Source organism: Geotrypetes seraphini, chromosome 2 (assembly GCF_902459505.1).
Source record: "Geotrypetes seraphini chromosome 2, aGeoSer1.1, whole genome shotgun sequence".
In the NCBI taxonomy this organism is placed as follows: domain Eukaryota; kingdom Metazoa; phylum Chordata; class Amphibia; order Gymnophiona; family Dermophiidae; genus Geotrypetes; species Geotrypetes seraphini.
The window spans coordinates 490,255,111-490,277,258 of record NC_047085.1 but is presented as its reverse complement, the minus strand read 5'-3'; the positions used below and the strand labels follow the sequence as shown (position 1 = coordinate 490,277,258).

General features: G+C 41.3%; 1 protein-coding gene across 1 annotated transcript; it reads left to right on the top strand.

Annotated features, from left to right (window-relative positions):
- Positions 1-285: 285 nt before the first annotated feature.
- Positions 286-21,450, top strand: LOC117354940 (DOMON domain-containing protein FRRS1L-like). Its single transcript, XM_033932902.1, has 5 exons — positions 286-475; positions 7,295-7,379; positions 13,382-13,520; positions 18,566-18,812; positions 21,278-21,450. The coding sequence occupies exons 1-5, from the start codon at positions 286-288 to the stop codon at positions 21,448-21,450; spliced, it is 834 nt and encodes a 277-aa protein (XP_033788793.1).
- The last annotated feature ends 698 nt before the right edge of the window (positions 21,451-22,148 follow it).

Genomic DNA, 22,148 nt, shown 5'->3' with positions numbered 1-22,148 from the left:
AAAAAATTACTGACATTTGGCAGTCTCTGAGTTTTTAAACTACCCCACTGGATAATTCAAATGACAAAATGACCTCCCTCCCCTAGTTTAATTTCCTGGGGATAGAATAGGAGGTGGCAGCACGGGGAGACTGTGTAATACTGCCATCCTGTGGAGAATCGACAGTCTTGCAGACCAAGAATACCATTGCAACGGTTTGTTTCTTTTTAACCTGGAGCACATCCAAGTGTTCTCTCTGTGGGCTTTCATTTGTCTCCTCTGCTCTTTCTGTACGGTGTCTTAGGGATGCTGCAGTGCCTGGGCTGGGGAGCTTGGTTGCTGCTTGCAGGACTCGCCAGCGGCAGCCCTGCAGATGAGAGCACTGCACGGGGTGGCCGCAGAGAGCGGGGGGATCCGGCCCTTGATGAACTGCACCAGGACACCTACAGCACCTTCGCTTCTGAATTTTACGATCTCAGATACCTTTCGGAAGAAGGTCAGCAGCGGGGGCACATGTAGCAATACTGCAGGACATGCATACGGTGGGGGTGGATTAGCTGCACAATACAATTGCCATCTGTCTCCTCACTGCCTTTAAATTCTCGCCTTTCCGGATGCTCAGTTATTAATCGTAGCAAACGGTGTTTTGTCAATTCAAGCTTTGCTTATTAAGTATGTTTTTAAGGTTCAGCCTTGTATTGTGATGCTTACGTATGACAACGGGAGAGATACATACACACAAGATTTGAAGAGTAATTTGATAATCCTCTAGAAGGTTTTATTACGTCTCAGAGATCTGATATCATTGATTTCTTTTTATCTTCATTTTCTAAGGCAGTAAAAATAACTACGGTAGTTTAATTTTGGAAAAGAATCCTTCAGTTTGGGATGAAGGGGGAATTTGTTCATGTGTGTGTGGGGGGGGTGGGGGGGGGAGTTTTCTTGTATGTCAATGTGAAATTGTTTTTATTTCAGCACAAAGGCCAGCAGCTCCCTGTAGAGAGAGGATTGTTTTCAGCAACAGATACTATTATTAGGCAGTTTGCCTTGCTTTTGGCATAGGCGTTTGGGCCAGGATTCTGTAAATGGCGTCTAAATCGGCTGGTGCCTAGAGAAATGGCACTGATCGTATGTCAACCATGCTTAGGCGCTGTTAACAGAATTGTGGCTACCAACACCTAAGAAAAAACTTAGGCACCGGTAATGAAAGCCAGAGCTTTAAAGGCCTGCATTACCTGTGCCTATGTTTGTTTTTTTTATAGAGAATCAGGCCTAGCAGTGCTTAAGGTCATCTCCGCCCCCTAACCACACCTACTTTGACCTTAGGCGCTGCTAGCTGCCATGCTGTAGGTACGATTCTGGCGCCTTCCCTGGCAGGATTAATTTAATTAAAGTTAATTCTTATATACCGCTAATAACTGTGAGGTTTCTAAGCGGTTTACAAAAATGATGCATTAAAAGATACAATAAATACAAATAAATAAGATAGGTACTTGGAAATTCCCTAACTGTCCCAAAGGCTAACAATCTAACTAAAGTACCTGAAGAAACAATTTATGAAAAGTAAAGATAAAAATATAAAGACAGAGGTAGAGATAGAGATAGAAATGAATATTCCAACAAGATGGCGGCCAGTTAGGTCATCTTCTGTGCTTTCTCCCTTGTCCTGCTTTTATTTTTTCCTATCAGCACCTACTTTTTTATTATTATTTTTAATTGGTTTTAAAAGACAACATCAATTACCATGCCAATTAAAGCAACTAAGTTAGGTGCCGGGAGGCGTGATCAAGGCGTGATCTACTGGTGCCAAACTGATGGTGCCATTTATAGAATATGGCCCTTGGTGTGTAGGGGTGAAAACATGGACGACGATGAAGGAAGAAGTTGCTTCTTAATCGTTAATCAGCAGGATGGTACACTAAAATTGTGGTGTCCATTATGTTATTGTAGGTTGCTTTCCTACCCCCCTTTTTACTGAGCTGCAGTAGAGGTTTCTACCGCGGCCTGGAGCTCTAAGTGCTCTGATGCTCATAGAATTCCTATCAGCGTCGGAGCATCGTCGGAGCGCTTAGCACCGCGGGCCGTGGTAGAAACCTCTACCGCAGCTTAGTAAAAGAGGGCCCTAGTTATTGTGTCCTATTGCACTGCTGTTTCTCTATCACTTAAACAATAGTATACAATGGTGTCAGGTCAAAAGCGCGCCGGGACAAAGGCGCGCCCAGACAATTGAGCGCAGCGCATGCTGCTGCGCCGCTCTAAATTACTGTTTTTAGCGCTCCAACGGGGGTGGGGTGGGGGGGGAACCCCCCCAGTTTACTTAATAGACATCGCGCCGCAATATAATTGATATATTTGAAAACTTCACTTCACTTTACAATATAAAGTTTTTCCCTGTTTTTAGGGAAAAAGTTCAGTTTACAGTAAAATGTGGAGGGTTACATCCCCCCATAACGCCGGCGCGATGTCTATTAAGTAAACTGGGGGGGTTCCCCAACAAAACCCCCTGTCGGAGCCCCTAAAAACGGTAATTGAGAGCGGCGCGGGCGCCGTTGTCTATGAACCGTATACAATAGAGCGTGTGGTGAAATTTTAACGAGGCAGAAAGGAAAAAATGGCTTGTCTTTATTCAAGGGCCAGAAATAGTTCAGATTAAGTAGTGCTATTAAATTTATAAAATGTACCGATTGATTTTTTTTAGCTCTTGCCTTACCCAGTTGTAACTCAGGGTCAGTGACATTCAAATACAGTAGACATTGTTCTCTATCCCCCAAAGGCTTCTAATCTAAGAAATTTCCTCCTTAATTTTTCCTCCCCCCCCCCTGAGAACTCAGAACTTGCTGTTTAACAAGTTTTTTGAATGACTAGTTTTCTATTGCAGAGATGATGATGTTATTTTTTTAAATAATTTTTTTGTTTACAATTCTCTGGAGTTGAATTATGTTCAGTACTCAATCTGATCTCTCCAACCCACATTTACATTTCTGAATAATGTGAAAAAAGTTGCCGGTTGTGATTTTTCAGTCTATCTCTGTTGTAAAAGTCAGGATCTATATCCACTGGCTTTGGTTATTCCCAGGTACAGGACATTGCAGTAGTCCAACTGCGACAAGATCATTGAACATAAGAACATAAGAAATGGCTTCGCCGGATCAGACTCTAGGTCCATCCAGTCCGGCAACCTGCACCCGGGGAGGCCAAGACAGGTGTTCCCTTCTGAGAAACCTTGTTTACTCGTATCCCCCAATGTGATTTGCAAGAAGGTGTGCATCCAACTTGCTCTTGAATCCCAGAATGTTGGTCTCCATCATGACCTCCTCAGGGAGAGCGTTCCAAGCGTCCACCACTCATTGTGCAAAACAGAATTTCCTAATATTTGTCCTGGGCCTGGTGCCCCTCAGTTTCAGTCCATGACCTGTACAATGGCATGGAAATCAAATGGTGAAAGCATTGGTGTCACACGTTACAATACATTTATCTAAGCGAAACATATTTGTATTATCTTTATCACTTGACAGTTCATTGTAAGCCCAGGGTCCAATCTCACTCCCAAAATTGTCATTGATTCCCTCACTTGCAATACCTCATCTACCACTTTTAGTTCTTTTTGGCCATTTCTCCTGATCAGATTTACCCACCAACATAACCTCTGTCTTCTCTACATTCAATCTCAGACCTTGCCTTTCCATCCACTCGGTAACTTCACTCATTTAATTACTCTTCTGTTTCTCTAGCTCATACACACACTGGGAAGAAAAAAATAATATCGTCCATATATATTTGATATTCGACCCCTAATGATTGAAACAGCTGACCTATTGAAGTCATAAAGATGTTAAATAATAATGCGGAAAGCGCTGATCCTTGTGAAACTCCACTTTTCACTGGGAATTTACTTGAGATCTTATTCCCATTCCTTACTTGGAAAAATCTATCTGTCAAGTACAAGATGAACAGTACCACCCATCCCTAAATCTTTTAATCTCAACAATAATATCTGAAGTTCTACTGAGTCAAAGGCTCCTGATATATCTAAAGATATTAAATAGAAAGTTACATGTTGATCCAAACCCATTTGTAAGGTATCTAACAGTAAAGTCAATAATAATTCTACACTGTGAGTTTTGCGAAAATCGAATTGGTTACAATCCAAACAACTGATTTCTTGCACAAAATTGTCCGAGGTAGATCAATTTTTTTCATGAATTTTATCTATAAAGGGAACAATTGAAATTGATCTGAAATTTTTCATATCTAAACCTTTCTTTTTCAGAACCAGTTGTACAGTAGATTGTTTATAGTCCTTTGGAAAAACTCCATCTTCTAAGGATTTATTAACTATCTTTGTAATCCCCGGAGTCACCTTTTCTGCCGTCTCATGACAGATGACGAACATGGATCTTGAATAGGACGTGTTGGGTGTACAATTACGAATAGCATTACAAACCTCTTTCTCGTCTATCTCTTCAAATACCTTCCATGTTCCCCCTTCGTTATCAATCTCCATAGCCAAACTGTCATCTAATGGTAAATGTTGATCTTACCCCATTTTATCAGCCAAAAATCGTGCATATGTGTCTTCATCAAGGTCATAACATTCAACAGCTCCTTCATAGCCATTAAGCAAATATTTAACTGTAGCAAATAACTCTTGTGGTTGATTCAAGTCACCTACAACTCTTTCCTTAGGATAGCGATTTCTTTCATTTTCACATAGACCTAAATATTCTAATAGACATAGGGCTCCTTTTATCAAGGCGCGCTACAGGGGTTAGCTCGTCGGACATTTCATCACACGCTAACCCCTGCGGCAAGCCAAAAAACTAACGCTTCGTCAATGGAGGCGTTAGCGACTAGCGCGGCAGGCGGTTTAACGCGCGTTATTACGTGTGTTAAACCCCTACTGCAGCTTGATAAAAGGAGCCCATAGTTTAAAGCTATTATGATCTTCAACATTCTGGGTTTTGTGCCATAAATGTTCTGCTCTTCTTACCTCACTTCTAACCTGAAAAATCGCTTCTGATCTCCATGGACAAGATTTATATTGTTCTTTTAACATTATTACTTTTTCTGGCGCCACCAGATTTAAAGCATCAACTAAACTGTCATTCCATTGTGTTATCTTTCTTGATAGCCAGTGGTAGTAAATGTATGGTTGAGGATTAACCTTATCTCTTGTTCCCCCAACCTTGAAAAAGAATTCCGAAACGGGAAGGGGAACCGATAAGGATTTAAGTTAAGTGATGCACTTTTAAACCTTTTTCTATATACAAGCTATTTAAGCTATAATAAGTTATATTGATGTGAAAATAGGAAAAAATCTTTAAAAAGCAAAAAGAGAGAAAAAAATCTTTAAAAACATATATCTCTAAAAAACATATTGAGTACTTTCCATGTATTGGGAATGATGAAGAATTCCAACACCACTGACTCGTTTTGAGAAAGTGGAATCAGAATTCCCATTGGATTGTATAAGGTATTCTGAGCATAATTATTATTGAGGCTATCTTTTCATAACTTGAAGTGAGTCATAATAGTTTGGTAGATTCCATTGTGCTGCCATGGTAGTGCTGCCCGGTTCATGATTTGAATCGATTCACTGATTCGAATCAGGTGAATTGATTCGAATTGATTCAATTTTAAGAAAAATCAGCCTTCCAATTCGATGTCCGACCTTTCCCCCTGTGCCTTCCTAAAGCAGCCGCAGCACTGCCTCTTGCTGGCCGTCTGCTGCTGCTCCTGCTTGAGAGGGAGGGTAAGTCGGAAAGGCCTGAATGTTTCCCCAGCTTCCTTGCTCTTACCAGCTTAAGCTAATATGGCAGCCTGCAGGATCGCTGGTGCTATAGCGATCCCTGCAGCTGCCCATTGTCCTCAATGGCACATTCTTTCTGCTATGGCCCCACCCCTCGTCTGACGTCAGGGTTAGGATTGTGGTAGAGAAAACGTGCCACTGAGAATGACAGCAGCTGCAGGGATCACTATAGCACCAGCGATCCTGCAGGCTGCCGTATTAGCTTAAGGTAAATGCGGGGAAGCTGGAGGGAGCAGACCTTGCCAGCAGGGGGGGGGGGTGGCAGGAAGGCAAGCCTTCACGGGGGGGAAGGCCTTGGCGGCGGGAAGGCAGGCCTTCACAGGGGGAGCAGGCCTTTGCAGTGGGGAGGCAGGCCTGTACAGAGGGAGGAGGAGGAAGGAGTAAGAGAGGGGAGGGGAGATGCCAGACCTGGGGTGAAGGGAAGAGAGAGACCAAACCAAAAAGAGGGTGAGGAAAGCAGAGGAGAGGTGCTGGCCTAATGGAGAGAGGAAGAGAGAAATGCAAGACCACAAGGGGAAGGGTACAAGTGGGACAGATACTGCTCCAAAGTAGGTGGGCAGGGTGCAGGATGGCAGGAGAGATAGTAGGAGAAAGCCTGCACCGGGGGAAGGGGATACAGAAGGTAAGGAAGAAAGAAAGAAGAAGCTGGATATGGGGAGATATAAGATGCTGGGCATGGAGGGAGCATAGGAACAGGGACACAAGGGGGACAGTATTGGAAAGAATAGGGACAGGGACCCAGAAGAGAGATGCTGGATGAAAGGGTAGTTGAGAAAAAGAGAGATGGTAGATCTGTGAATGGTGGGGTCCATTGCTGCAGCTGCGGGGGGATGGAGATGAACAAAAGGAAAGATGCCAGACCTCTGGAGGAAGAAAGGGAAACATAAGGGGAGGACAGAGATGGAAGATGGATAGTTAGCAAGAAGAAAGAAGGAAAGAGCCTGATCAGAAGACAACCAGACCAACATGGGACCAACATGATTTTATTTTCTGTTTTGTGATTACAATATGTCAGATTTGAAATGTGTATCCTTCCAGAGCTGGTGTTAGACCGTGAATGTGAGCTAGGATTTAACAGAGAGAGGAAAAGTATTTTTTGTTTGTTTATTTTGTTTACACCACAGGACCAATGTGGGTAGGAGAGGGCAAAGAGGCTATAAAATAAACCCAACAGGATGTTTGGAAAAAACCACCCAATTGGGCAGGAAAATCGAATTGAATTGAAAAATCGATTCAACGGGCTAAATCAAATTTTTTTTTCCTGAATAGGGCAGCACTATGCCATAGCATCTACATTATCTATTTCATCTAGATTCACATCTATTAACCATTGCCTTTCTAATTCTTTAACATCAAATTGTGGTCTTATTCTACGTGTCTCCACTTTCTTCTTAATCTCATAGGATGACCTAAATACAAAAGGGTTAACAAGCTATGATCTGACCAATCTACTTTTTCTACTTCCAATATGCCCTCAAGGTATTAAATTGTACTCTTATTGTGCAGGTTACCCTTTTCCTACTGCTCCTCCTGTGGATCCATTTGCAAAAATACGTGTTGATGACTGTGGAAAAACCAAAGGCTGCTTTAGGTGAGCATGACGTGAACTTGGATCTTATCATTCATATATATCTTTTCAGGTCTGGGCTCATGAATTTTATTGCAGTATTTTTGTTTATTCATCTATGTGTTTTGTAATAAGGGTAGGGTCTATTTCATCATGTTTGAAATTGATCATAAAAGACCTATTGATAGAAATACATTGAGAATTAGAGTCTATTTGTTTCCAAAGCTAAAGTGATTTACAACTAAGAAATATCATTCACTCCACCCCATTTCTTGTCTAACATAAACATGCAATATAACCCCATTACCCCTTCACCCATTACCCACTTTCCAGTGACATATCTTTCTGTTTCCTTCTGGCCAAAGGCTGGAAAATTCTGTCTTCTGCTACATTTCACATTACTATTTTATTTATTCTTTAATCAAGAGGAGACATTATGATGTACGGGGCAAACTCATTTAGGTCATAGAAATTAGGTCAGCCAAATATGAGTTGTCTGCCAAGGGGTTATTCTGTTAGTTTGATTCATTGCTTTGAACTCGTATCAGTCCCTAGAAGTACACATCAAGGTTCTCTCCTACCCTGGCAGTCTTCTGTCCATGTATCATTCATTCCTGGAGGCTGACTTGACTGCTTATAGTTTTCCACCACAGGGAAATACTTAGCTCTGGCTACTTTTTTTCCTCTGGTACTCCCCTCAGGCATCGTAGCCTCAGTTGCCTCTTCCTTAGCCTTCCTGGAAACCCATCACTTGGTGCCTCCCTGAATTGTTCTGTTTAGGGCATTTAACTCTCTACCTGGGCCCCACCCCTCTGGCTCTGCAGGTTAGCACCACCTGCCATAAGGTGGTTCAACTTCAGCCTCAGTGAGGGTGTGATCCTTTGAAAATCCAGGAATGTACCACCCATTCCCTCCTACCTGTATAAGGATACACTAAACCCATTTCTTAGCTCAGCTTAGTAAAAGGGCTGCTCAGATTGTGAGCCCTCCAGGGACAGAGAAATTCCTAGTGTACCTGCATGTGACCTATCTTGAGCTCCCATTGAAAATGGAGTGAGCTGAATCTCAGAAAAATAAATGAAAATATATCTCATAAAGTCATCCTAGGCATATTTGTATGTATGTTCAGTAGTTTAATTTATTACAATTTCTGGCTCGCCTTTATCCAAGGCGGATTATAAAATATACATACACAATAAAACAATTAAAATACACACACAACAATTAACAAAGCTGCTTGCCTATCGCACCCAAATATCTTACCAAATGCTATACTTGACGGTGCAGAGCACATAACTTCCTATTCACTGTTTAAGGTATTACATCACACTAAGGGCTCCTTTTACGAAGCCGCGTTAGCGGTTTAACAGCCGCTACCGCCTCCTCTTGTTTTTCGGCTAGCGCGAGAGTTAGCACGCGCTAAAAAGGTGCGTGCAATAAAGCCGCTAACGCGGCTTCGTAAAAGGAGCCCTAAGTGCCATATTTCATGATGCAAAACGAGTGGGTTTTTTTTTTTTTAACGTTTGCTTAAATTTCTGCAGATCTTCAGCTGTTGTAAGTACTGTACACAGGCATCTTCTGGTCTACAGTGTACACTTCTCCCTCGTTATTCGCGGGGGATACGGGCAGAGCCGGACCGCGAATGGCGAAAAACCGCGATTATCCGGCTCTGACCCACCCCCACCTCCCTACCGCCTTCCCGGCCTTACCTGGTGGTCTAGAGGGCTTTCGGGCAGGAGTGATCTTTCTACGCTCCTGCCCCGTGCAGATCGCCATGAGGAAATGGCTGCTGTGAGTTCCTGTAGTCTCTTGAGACTACGATGGGAACTCCCTACAGCCATTTCCTCATGGCGATCTGCACGGGGCAGGAGCATAGGAAGATCGCTCCTGCCCCAAAAGCCCGCTAGACCACCAAGTAAGGCCGGGAAGGTGGCAGGGAGGTAAAAAATATGGTTTTTTAAATTTTCCCCCTCCCCAGAAAAAAATCGCGATTATGTGAAATCGCGAGTGCAGAAACCGCGAATGGGGAGGGGAAGTGTAGCTAGATTGTGGTGGAATCATACTTTATGAAATATGAATCAGTGTATATCTGTATGCAGGTTTGTTTTACCTGAGACTTCTGCAGGAATTCTACTAGTTTATTTCTAAGACAACGACACCTATATGTCTTTATGGAGCAAATGTTTTTTCATAGCACATTAAAAATTTCAATTATAAAATTGCAAAATCAGCATAACATTAAATTTCTGTCATTGATTTAAAGTTCTTTAAGCTCTGCATGGGTAATTGTAACTATTAAAGTAAAGTAAATAGAATAGAATTGATAATCGACGCGATGGATGTGCTTGGTTTTAAGTGTGAATTAACTCAAAATACAGCTCGATAGTCGACAAGCAAACTCGCATTTCATCATCCACCATCTGCAGTCGTTCTCTTTTTTTTTTCCGATTTCTGTCAGAGCTGAAAATCTAAGGGCTCCTTTTATCAAGCTGCAGTAGGGGTTTAACGCGCGTTAAACTGCCTGGCGCGCTAGTCGCTAACGCCTCCATTGATGAGGCATTAGTTTTTTGGCTTGCCACAGGGGTTAGCGTGTGATGAAATGTCCGACGCGCTAACCTCCGTAGCGCACCTACGTTCGCAGAGGTAACAAGATCCAAAGGGTAACAAAGCCTTGATTGCTTTGTTGCTCAACTTAGGATAACTAATACATTAAAAATTCTTGCTGTTAGTTTTCAAGGACCAATCACGTCAAAAAATTATGCTTGTTAGGGCAGTTGTATCCTTATGCACACAGACACTAACAGACTCTTGTGTACGCGACTTACATGTCATTTATTCTAGTGTATATTTAAGAAGGGAATTTTTTAAAATAAAGTAAAATGCTGGAATCTCTTCATGGTACACAATTTGAGAGACCCTGCTCTACTACATAGAAACAGAAGTTGGTGAGGATTTCTTGTATTACTCTTATCACATGGTGATCCTGGAGACAATTCTTCAGCTTTTGGAGCAGTTTAGTGTCAGACAATATTATAGGGCAGGGGTGCCCAAAGTCGATCGTGTTGCCTTTGCCATCTTTTTCTTCCTGCTGCTTCCCCGAGCCGGGCCTGGCGTATGTGGGCGCCGGATTCGCGGGACTTCACCTCCGGCGTCGGTTCTGACATCGGGGGTGGGGTTCTGGACCAGCCAATCGCTGCCTGGCTGGCCTGGAGCTTCCTCTCCGGCGTTGGAGTTGACGCCGGGGGTGGGGTCTTGTGAGCCCGGCGCTTGTGCGTGCCAGACCTGGCTCGGGGAAGCAGCAGGGAGATATTGGCATGGTGGCTGAGGGGTGAGGGTAGGGAAAGACTTGGGGAAATCAGCACAATGGCTTGGGGGGGGGCACGGGGAGAGAGAAAGAAAGGCAGAAATAAAGAGGAGGGCCAGGAGGAGAGAGACTTGGAGAAAGAAAGGCAGAAATAGAGAGGGGGGCCAGGAGGAGAAAGAAAGAAAGAAATATTGGCTTTACAGAAGAAGGAAGTGCAACCAGAGACTCATGAAATCACCAGACATAAAGGTAGGAAAAATGATTTTATTTTCAATTTAGTGATCAAAATGTGTTCATTTTGAGAATTTATATCTGCTGCCTATATTTTGCACTATGGCCCCCTTTTACTAAACCGCAATAGCGGTTTTTAGCGCAGAGAGCCTATGAACATCGAGAGCAGCGCAGGGCATTCAGTGCAGCTTCCTGCGCTAAAAAACGCTATCGCAGTTTAGTAAAAGGGGAGGGGGTATATTTGTCTATTTTTGTATAGTTGTTACTGAGGTGACATTGCATTATTTTAAAGTCATCTGCCTTGACCTCTGATAAAACCCCCGAATACAAATGATAATTATGTACTTTGTGTTTTTAAAAAATTTTATTGTTGGTAGATCATTTTGACTTGGCCATTTTAAAAGTAGCTCGCAAGCCAAAAAAGTGTGGGCACCCCTGATCTACATCATGCACCCAAACAGTAGATTCTACCTCCTCAAGGTGGAACAAAGGAAAACACAAGAGGAGAGCTGTGGTGCTCAATCTTTTTATTCACTCAAGACACCTGTTATAGGGTGAGCACAAATCAATGACCACAGCACCTTACTTTTCACTGGTCGCTGTCAGCCTAGAGGCCTCTGGGAGATTATATCAATCTGACCCTGGCATGGGAAGGCAGATAGACCCTTAGTGCAGGGAAACTGTTTTAAGTAGCCCTGATTGATATATTTTAAGTTTCAAGTAGCCCTGCTTGAATCATGGCTAGCTAAAAGGTGTTAATGTCTGATTAAGAGGGTGCTTAGGACAATGGTGCACAGATCAAGCCAGAGACTTAATCCCATCAGGTTTCTCACCCTCCTTTGTTAATTAAATTAACCATGCTTAATTGTAATGCTTATGAATATTACTTTTCTGTAAGCCTATTTCTATAATATATTCTTTATGCAATCACCTCTGGTTGTGTCTATTATTCTACTTCCTGGTGAGTCATCTGTGAGGGAACTGAACCTGGGACCAGCGTTTGTCAGTACGCCTTTCACTTAACCCCTACCACCTAATATTGTGGGGGCCACTTTCAGTGGCAAAGACTGCTTCCAGGTACAATGTAATCTTCTGCAGCCAGGTTCTGACCATTTTGGCTGACCCTACATTTTAGCTCTTCTTCAAAAAAAACAGAGAATAATCTATCTCTGATTTCAAAGGGGGAAAAAACTTGGAGGACACACAGGATAATCTTATGAGCCTTCATGCTTAAGATAGAGATTAGTACAAAAAGATCCTGATCATCCGTGGAGGTTTCTGGAGCAAAAGAAGTACAGAAAGATGTCTCATATTATTTGAATATTTTAGATGCAGATAAAGCAATCCTTACCTAGGGAGATCAGATTCTCATAATTCTTCATCACCTCCCTGTAAAGAAAGCTCCTTCTGCCCTTAATCTAAATATTTCCACTCCTCCTGGGAGAAAGAGACAGCGATGTCCTCAAATGCCACCTGCCACTGAAACACAAACCAGAAACACACTCAGCGCCTTGGGCAAGTCCCTTAATCCTTCATTGCCCCAGCTCCAAACTAAGTCCCTTGGAGTGTGGTTGTGTCATTCCAAGTCCCTTCCCCCCATCTTGCCCCTCTCCCTGCCAGGAAAAGTGGGGGGTGAGGGAGCTCCTACCAGAGCAGAAGCTCCTGAAGCCATTTCCCTCTTGGCTTTGGACATTTGGGGCTCTTCGGATTAGCCCCTAAATATATAACTGACCTTTTCTCTTTCACAACCAGCAGACATAAGAGAAGCTCACACTTAAATTTTGTTTCTCCACTGGTTAGAGGATGTAAATTTAAAAAACCATCAACATCTTCTCGCACATCAGGCAGCATTATGGGGTAAAGACCTGGAACAACTGCTTATGCCTACTACTTATGGGGAATTTAAGAGAAACCTAAAAACATATCTTTTCCTGAAATATTTAGGCAACTGACCTGTAAAGTCTTAGTCCACAATAACTGATCTCTAAAGCTGTTTATCAATAGCTCTTAACTTTGTTAATTCTACTCAATCTGTAACATCTTTTAATCATTGTAAACCACATAGAACTTCACGGTCCTGCGGTATATAAACTGTTATTGTTATTATTTATGGAATAGGCACCTTTTTAGCCTCTTGATGTAGGCTACCAGTTATAACATTACCCTCACTCTGTCAGTTCAGCGTTATCAATGTCCAGTGCCCCGTAAACCTGGTTCTGTCTGCATGTGCTGATACCTATGTCCCACATACAGGGGGCTCATGTACAACAAAAGACTGAATTTGCTCATCTATTATGTGATTCATCCTTTACCAGAATGTCTGTCTATGCGGGACATAGGCACTGGCACCTGAGAATTGAATCAGAATCTATACAATATCCATTGAAACAAACAGATATGGGGGGAGTGGGGGGTACAAAACTTAATGAGAAAAAGTTATCTTTGCTTTTTGCAGCGGGAGACCTGAGGAAATGCCTAACTTTTATTTCAGGTACGGTAAACCCGGATGCAATGCAGAAACCTGCGACTATTTTCTAAGTTATCGAAGGATAGGGGCTGATGTTGAATTTGAGCTAAGTGCTGATACCGATGGCTGGGTAGCAGTTGGATATTCCTCTGATAAGAAAATGGTAAGATAAACCAGTTTTAATGATGCTTGTAAGTAATCTGCCCGATATTCAGTTCTTTTTAGACGGCTGAGAACTGCTCCTAATATCCCGGTTAGCGGCTAATCCGGTCATTGGCTATGTCATGCGACATAACCGGTCAGCACTAATATTCACTGGCTGACTGGCTAATTTGAGCGACCAAATTGACCTCCCTAAATAAGAGGTCTATCTTTGGCTGCTGTGACTTAGTCCGCCAGCCAATGAATCTAGGCTTGGCTAGCTATGTCAAATGTAGCTTAATATAGATCAGAAATTCAATGCTAGTCACTGGATATGGCCCCTAGCACTGAATTTCTGGGTTTGCCGCTGACCACTAGAGGTGCTGGGCTGCCTCCTGCAGTCTGAAAATTGGGCCCAGTGTATTTAGCTCACATATGGGGGGTTTTCTCCCCAATAAATTTTTATTAATCCCTAATGAATACCTCTATAGCTTAAATGCTCAACAATCATAACACAAAGGATAGAGATTTCTTTTCCTATTTTTACTCAAATAACACACAGCTACTACAAGCAATGAATATATCACATTTGCTACTTTTGTTATCCCCAAACTTAATAGCAGAAAGCCTACCAGGAATTGGGAGAGATTCCCTGCCTCTGTGAGAAGGACAAGTAGATTAGTGAGGAATTAGAAGAGGATCCATAACCTTTCCAGCAACAATTCCTCCTTTAAGGAAAAGTGGGAGAGCCCATAGAGTAGTGTTCTTCAATGCAAGGCCCACGAGTCAGTGGTGGCCCTCGGAGACCTTTTGGGCGGTCGATGTAATCCTCCAATTTTTATTTTTTTTTGCCACTAGGACTGTAGGGTTTCCATTGAACAATACCGCCAACTCTCTCTCCCCCTTCTTACTGTCTTGAATGCTCATTTTTGCTGGCCCTCCCAGAGTCTGCCATGTATTCAACTGATCTTGCTTCTGGCAGTGATTCAGGCAAGCTTTCTCTGGCTAACTCTAGGAGTAACCGGCAAGGGTAACTGCATAAATGGAACCACATAAATCATAGTCCTACTGTTATATAATAACTCATAGCCTCTTAAGTTCTGAATATTAGCACTGATCTGTTCAACTATTGATTCCACCCCCAGAATATCTCCAAAATCGCTGTTTTTCACTTAGGTGCTAACAACTAATTTTCAGCAGCGGTAACCAGTTAAATGCCACTGAAAATTATTGGACACGATATGAGCATGTAACTGTCTGTCTAACCAGATAAACTATAAACAAGGATTAAGAAAGTGATAAAGGCAGAGAAAGAGTAACATAGTAAATATAACACTTTGGATTACGGTTGATGCCATTTAGATAGACAAACTTAGCACAGGCAATGTTATTGAAAAATCAAAATAATTTCTAAAAGCAGGGCCCCAAAGCATTTTCACTAGGATTTGTCCCATTCACATGGTGTTAAAACATTAACCACAAGGCATACTTTTTTTTCTGCCTTCTTTTGCTTAGCAGCTTGGATTGACTTTTTTACACGGTAAAGCTATAAGTTTTAAGTGGTTGGCTCTTTTAAGTGGGTATTTGCATGTTTGGTTCACCTTCACTGTGCTTATTTTTAGCATCACTGCGGTTCTATGATCAGTGTAGTGTTGCATTTTTGTATTCCCCCTCCCCATTCGCAGTTTCGGCAATCGTGATTTCACATATTTGCGGTTTTTTTTTTTTTTTTTTTTTTTGGGGGGGGGAAATGAAAAAAAAACCCCATAGTTTAGCCTTCGTAAAAGGAGTCCTGAGTGTATCACACGTGCCTTAATAAGGGCACTGTCGCAAAGTGAAGACAAGTGATCCAAAGAGAAGATGCACAGTGATTTGAACCATAAGGCTGCTAAACAAACTATAGGAAAGCCATATATGTGCAAAAGGTTGACCAGAGCCAAAATAAGCAACCAAAAGGAAAAATGTGTACACTTCTCCCTCCGGATTCACGGGGGATAGGGGCAGAGCCGGACCGCGAATGATGAAATACCGCGAATATCTTTTGGTCCGGCTCTGACCCACCCCCACCTCCTTCCCGCCTTCCCCCCGGCATCCCAGCCTTACCTGGTGGTCTAGCAGGCTTTCGGGGCAGGAGCGATCTTCCTACGCTCCTGCTCTGTGTAGACCACCAATAGAAAATGGCCGTGGGGAGTTCCCATCGTAATCTCGAGAGACTACGGGAACTCACGGCAGCCATTGTTTTTTTTAATGTGGATTACGAAATTGAACTTTTAATAAAGTCTTCATCTAGAACATCAACTCTCCACAGAGTCTTGTGCTAGTTGCAAAGCATGTATTAGCAATTGGGCTCTACCAGCAGGGGAAGAGAGGGTAGAGAAGGAGAGGGCAGACATTTTTAGAGGACACAAAGAGAGGACAAACCCTGTTATATATTTCATATTTAGGTGGAATATTTCCTATAAGGGATGGAACAAAGCAGGGAGATGGTACCCATAAAGGGGAAAGGGGGAGTGGAGCATAGTATGTCATGAACATTCCACCTAGCAATGTACATATCTTATAGAATAGTATCAAATGAGTGCAATGCAAGGTGCACTTAGGCATGCCAGCTTATGCCTGCCATTGATTTAGTGTAAAGCTGTTGCATCTAAGTTTTGGTATGCCAAAGTGGCGTTGTACTATTATTCTATTAGGGATTAGGCACACTTTAATACCATTATAGAACTGGCACTAAGGGAGAAATTCTATAAGAGGTGGCTAAATAAGTAGGCGCCTATCTTATGTTGTTTTTTACAAAGCTGGAGTAGAGGTTTCTACCGCAGGCCAATCAGGTAAGTGCTTGGACACTCATAAAATGGACCTGGAAAGTAGTTTGGATTCTTGCTACATTTTAGAACTCTGCCAGGTAGTTTGGAGAATGACCCCTGTTAGAAATGGGATACTGAGCTAGATGGACCTTTGGTTTGACCCAGTAGGGCAACTCTTATATTCTTAAAAAAGCACCAGTTTTGAAGGTGCTTTGGTGCTAACCAAAGATCACATCTAAGCCTCAAGTTGTCTAGAATGTCATTAATAAACAAACATGCACTAAATACCAAATCAAGGGTGATCCTGCAGCGTGGAGCAACCTAATCACATGTGGTTTGAAACCTAAAGACCTGTTTAGTATTGAGATCTAATATCTACCCGAGTAATAAAATCACCCAAGAATAATTTATTAGATAACCCAGTGGCATTATCCTATGATACTGTGCTATTTGGTATGGAAATGAGAGCAAAAAGTCAGATTTCTGCGAACAATAATAAATTGTTACTTAATAATGACTGGTGTTGCCATTCAGCAAATCACATATAATTGGAAGGATTGGAGGAGATTAAATTATAACTTTTGGTGGAACTTTTTATGCCATATCTATAAAATGGAAAGGTTTATTGCATTACAACGGGGGTATTTTAAGAAATTTCAGGATGTGTGGAAACCATTAACAAAATATTGTAAATATTAATTGAAATTGTTTCCCTACAATTTAAGGTGTAGGGGGGGGGATTTTATTATTACATGTTTTATATGATAATGGAATATATGGGTGGGAGGGATGGGAAAGGAGAAGAGATAAGAATTTATGTAATGTACCAATGATTGTTTGTAAGTGATGTATTTATTGTTAATGTGAATGAATATATTTAACACTTAATGTAACTTTGAAAATGAATAAAGGATATTAAAAAAAAAAAAAAAAAAATCACCCAAGAAGAAACAATACTCAGTGGTAAAGAAATATATGTATAATCCACCAAGGCTCTTGAATGTATAGCAGAAGGCCCTGGGGTTATATGACTGCCAACAATTTGGGCATGTGAAAGATAAAGTAACACTAAAGCCCATTGTTGGTCAGGTGTACATAAGCAATCACACTCTTGATCCTGGAATAACAAGCATGGGCAGTCCCCTCATTTTTACAACACCCCTAAAATATTTTCTCTCTCTCATAAAACGTGTAGCACATGGTATTACAAAATGAATACTTTCACACCCCAGTCCACATAAAAGCATGCATGAGAGATCAGTGGTCTCAAAGTCCGGCTCCTCAAGGGCCAGAATCCAGTCGAGTTTTCTGAATTTCCCCAATGAGTATGCATGAGATCTATTTGCATGCACTGCTTTCATTGTATGCTAATAGATCTCATGCATATTCATTGGGGAAATCCTGAAAACCCGACTGGATTCTGGCCCTCAAGGAGGGACTTTGAGACCCCTGAGATAGATCATCAAGGAGTGGAAGTGCCCCTAGTTGTGTTGATTTGATACAGTACAGGCACAGCAAGTAAAGAGTTCCATTTCCACACCCTGAAGAAAAGCTCTTAGCAGCAAGCAATGAATACACAGCTGCACACTCAAGCAGCAGAGATTTAGAGTCTCAGACATCAAAGCCTGAATGTTTCTTGGAAAACTGGCAGAACATACGCTTGATTTGTGGATTTTTTTTTTAAGAAGAGCATGAGTTTCTCGATCCAAACCCCTGGACCTCTGAAAAGGACCTCTTCATGGAGATGACATTAGGGTCTCTGCTCAATAACTTGAGAAGAGATTTAGGAGTTGTGATCTAGCTGTCATTCTTTTAGATCTCACAGTAGTTTTTGACTTGGTTGATTGTGCTGTTATATTTGAGTGTTTGAGGTCTCTTGATGACAAAGATACAGTTCTCCAACAGAACACAATGTATAAAGACCAAGGATGGGTTTTCAAGCCAAGGGCGCTCAAGGATGAGGTTCCACAAGGGTCAGTTTTGTCCCTAGTCTTGGTTAATATTTACTTAAAACCATTATGTGAGGTGCTCAGAAAGTGGGATGTACAATTACAAACATATTGATGATATTCCGATTAAGTATAGACTGGGGAAAACGGAAAGACCATTATTGGAAGGTCTCTGGAAGTATTTAAATGATGTACTGTAAGTGAGTAGCTAAAAATGTTGATAAATGTGAACCTAAAATATTTTTATGATTTATTTTAACATACTGTATACAGAAAGCTTACTTATGAAATGTTCTTTGTCGCATGTACAGGGTGGAGATGATGTTATGGCCTGTGTTCATGATGACAATGGCAGAGTCCGAATACAACATTTTTACAATGTTGGACAGTGGGCTAAAGAGATTCAAAGAAACCCAGCCAGAGATGAAGAAGGTGTCTTTGAAAACAACCGTGTGACTTGTCGGTTCAAACGCCCAGTATATGTTCCTAGAGATGAAACCATTGTGGACCTTCATTTGAGCTGGTACTATTTGTTTGCTTGGGGTCCAGCGATTCAAGGCGAGTTGATCATTTTGGTTTTAATTTACTTGTCTAATTTTGATCTTTAAATCTCCCTTTATAGTTAGAGGATCCAGGTGAAAGCAATACATAAAACAAGTAATTTAAATATTTACAAAAACAAAACAAGTTGAGAACGTGCACGCTTACAGTGCAATATAATGGCACATTTTCCCCTATTCCAGTTGCAGATCTACATAGGTATATATTCATGGAGGACTTAATGAGAAGAGACATGGAAAAGGATGTCTCAGTGGAATACCAGGTGTAGAGTTGGGGAAGGGAGAAGAAATGTGACTAGTGCTGAATAGAAATTACATATGCTTTTGAATGGCATGTGTCTGTGGAGATATTTTAATGATATGTACAGCAGAACCTCAATATTCGCAGGGGTTAGGGGCAGAGCCGGCCCACAACTATTGAAAAATCTCAGATAATTTTTAGGGCCGGCTCTGACCCACCCCTGCCTCCCTCCTGTGTCCTGGACCTTCCCCAGACCTTACCTGGTGGTCTAGCAGCAATGCGGGGCAGGATTGATCATCCTATGGTCCTGCCCTGTGCAAGGCCGTCATCAAAATGGCTGTCGTGAGGCAACAAAGGGAACTCATGTCAGCCATTTTGATGACGGCCTGCACAGGGCAGGAGAATAGGACGATCGATCTTGCCTCGCTGCTAGACCACCAGGTAAGGTCTGGGGAAGGTCCGATGTAGAGTTTTGGGTTTTTTTAAAATGTAATAATTATATGGTTAAATGGTGTGTTTTTTGCAGGTTTTTTTAAATTTACTATTTGTATTGCACTATCAAAGTTTGAAAATCAATAAAGTTAAAAAAAAATAAATCACAAATAACCCAATCTGCGGATACTGAAACAGTGGATTCGGAGGGGGAACTGTATAAGATAATGGTTAGATACGAGATGCTTTCAATAATTTATCTACCTCAGTAGGAAAGAAAAGAGTTTTCAAAAACCTTTTGTTTTATTTTTTGGTATAATCCCTTGATAGCTCCATATTTCTTCTCCCTGACATTTGGGTGTCTTGCAGGAAATATCCAAAGTCAGACTTGGATGCACTATCGAAAATGGCCCTCTACTCATACAATCCCAAAACCAATTAGTAATTCCTCCTATGGCTTAGGCTAGACTTGACTCTACAAAAGAATTGGCATATTTATTTAGCTCCTTCCCTTCCAAATGATGTTAGGACTGAGGTCCAACTATGAGTAGATTGCTTTAAGAAAAGATTGAAAACCTATTTTTTAAACTTGGTATATTTGGGCTCATGATCTGGCTCCAACAGCCTTGGAGTGGATTGTATATGGATTTTATGTTAAAAGATTTAGTTATAGATTTGATTATAGTTGTAACTAGAACTTATTGTGGATTGCTTTGATTGGGTATAAGCTTAGAGAGGCGCTAAATCTAATTCCATAAACAAACACCAGAAAAACCCATTGATTTGGGGGGTGGGGGGTAGGTTCCCTGTTGTTTTGAATTAGAAACATATGAATTGTGAGATTTGTTTTTGCTAGTACCCAAAAAAAATATTTTCCTATCTTATCTGAGTTACCACAAGAATCTAATGCCTCTGTTGTTTAACATCTCTTTGTAATCTGCAACCCAGATTTCCATTTTTCTTGAACTTTCCACCATTAACCTCTCATCAGTCCTCATCAATCGTACCTGTCTACCTCTTATCCAGCTGATAGACTGGTTTCCTATGGCAAAAGCTTTCTAGGATTACACCACCGCTGCCTAGCACACATTACAGCAGGGATCTCAAAGTCCCTCCTTGAGGGCCGCAATCCAGTCGGGTTTTCAGGATTTCCCCAAGGAATATGTATTGAAAGCAGTGCATGCACATAGATCTCATGCATATTCATTGGGGAAATCCTGAAACCCATCTGGATTGCGGCCCTCAAGGAGGGACTTTGAGACCCCTGCGTTACAGCATATTCTGATCTTGTTCATTTCTCACGCATTGCATCCTAACTGGATTTTCATGTCATCTGGTTTCATTGATTTTGCAAGCTGCCAAGGTTCACGTTGCAAGAAGGTGTCTCAAATGGATTATTTTAGAGACACCGGTCTCAGTTGAATGCTCTGTACATTGTGATGCTCACAAAACAAAATAAAACATACAAAATAAATCAAAGAGGTATTTGTAAAATTCCTTTACCCTTTTTGCCTTTTGTAATTTTCCCTTACTTTCTTTCCTGTCAAGATATTGTAGTTCTTCCTGGGTCCCTCCACCTTTTTACCTTATTTTTATCTCTCTATGTTATTATGTTTACCTTTATGCCTTTTTATGTAATTTTAAGCAATTTTATGTAATTCTTTTTCTTTTAATCCCCATTAATTTTTTTGTAAACTGCTTAGTCTTATAATAAGCAGTATATCAAAACCTTAATAAACATGAAACTTGAACCTTGTGCGTTTTATTTTTCTGTCTTTTATCTGCTACAGGTTCCATAACACGACATGACATTGACTCTCCGCCCGTATCGGAGCATGTAGTCAGCATTTATAAGTATGAAGACATTTTTATGCCGTCAGTTGCCTACCAGACCTTTTCATCGCCATTCTGCTTGCTCCTTATCGTTGCACTGACATTCTACTTACTGATGGGAACCCCATGAACAGAGTTGATGCTATATACTGAAGACACAGAAGATTGTCAATAGGAAATTGTGAACAAGGCTGCTTCTTTTTGTTTTTAAAAGAATTTATGCTCAGTTATCTGTTTTACTTATTGAGGTCAATATTCAGTCTTATGTGATTACTAGTGGGAGCAATTTTTATATTGAGGTCGTCAGTCTTATGTGATTACTAGTGGGAGTAATCTGCATAAGTCTTTCAGAAAAAAAAAATCTCTTCTTGTTATAAGGCCAAAATTAACCATTTTCAAATTGGGTGGAATTTATTTGGGGAGGAGGGGGGACGGAAGAAAGCCAAGGGCAGAGGAAAATCTTATAGTGGCCATATGCATCTAAGTGGAGAGTTATCAGTGTGAGCTACCATTAAGATGTTTTGTTGTTACTGTTAATCCTAGTTCTGCCTCGATCAGACAAGTTAGTTGGGTATGTCTCCAAAATTTGCTTTTGTGTGTTTTTGATGTGGACGTTTTTATTTTTGAAAAATGTCCCAAAAAGGTAGATGTCCTAAGGACCAAAATGTCTACATAGGTCATTTTCAAAAATAAAAGGTAGACAGACGTCTGGCTGTTTTGAAAATGTACATTTTCTGTACTGGATTTCTGAACGTTTTTGCCAAAATGTCCAAATTTGATTTAGAAGTCCAATCAAAAATGCCCCTCTTTGGATCCTGTATGTGGCTA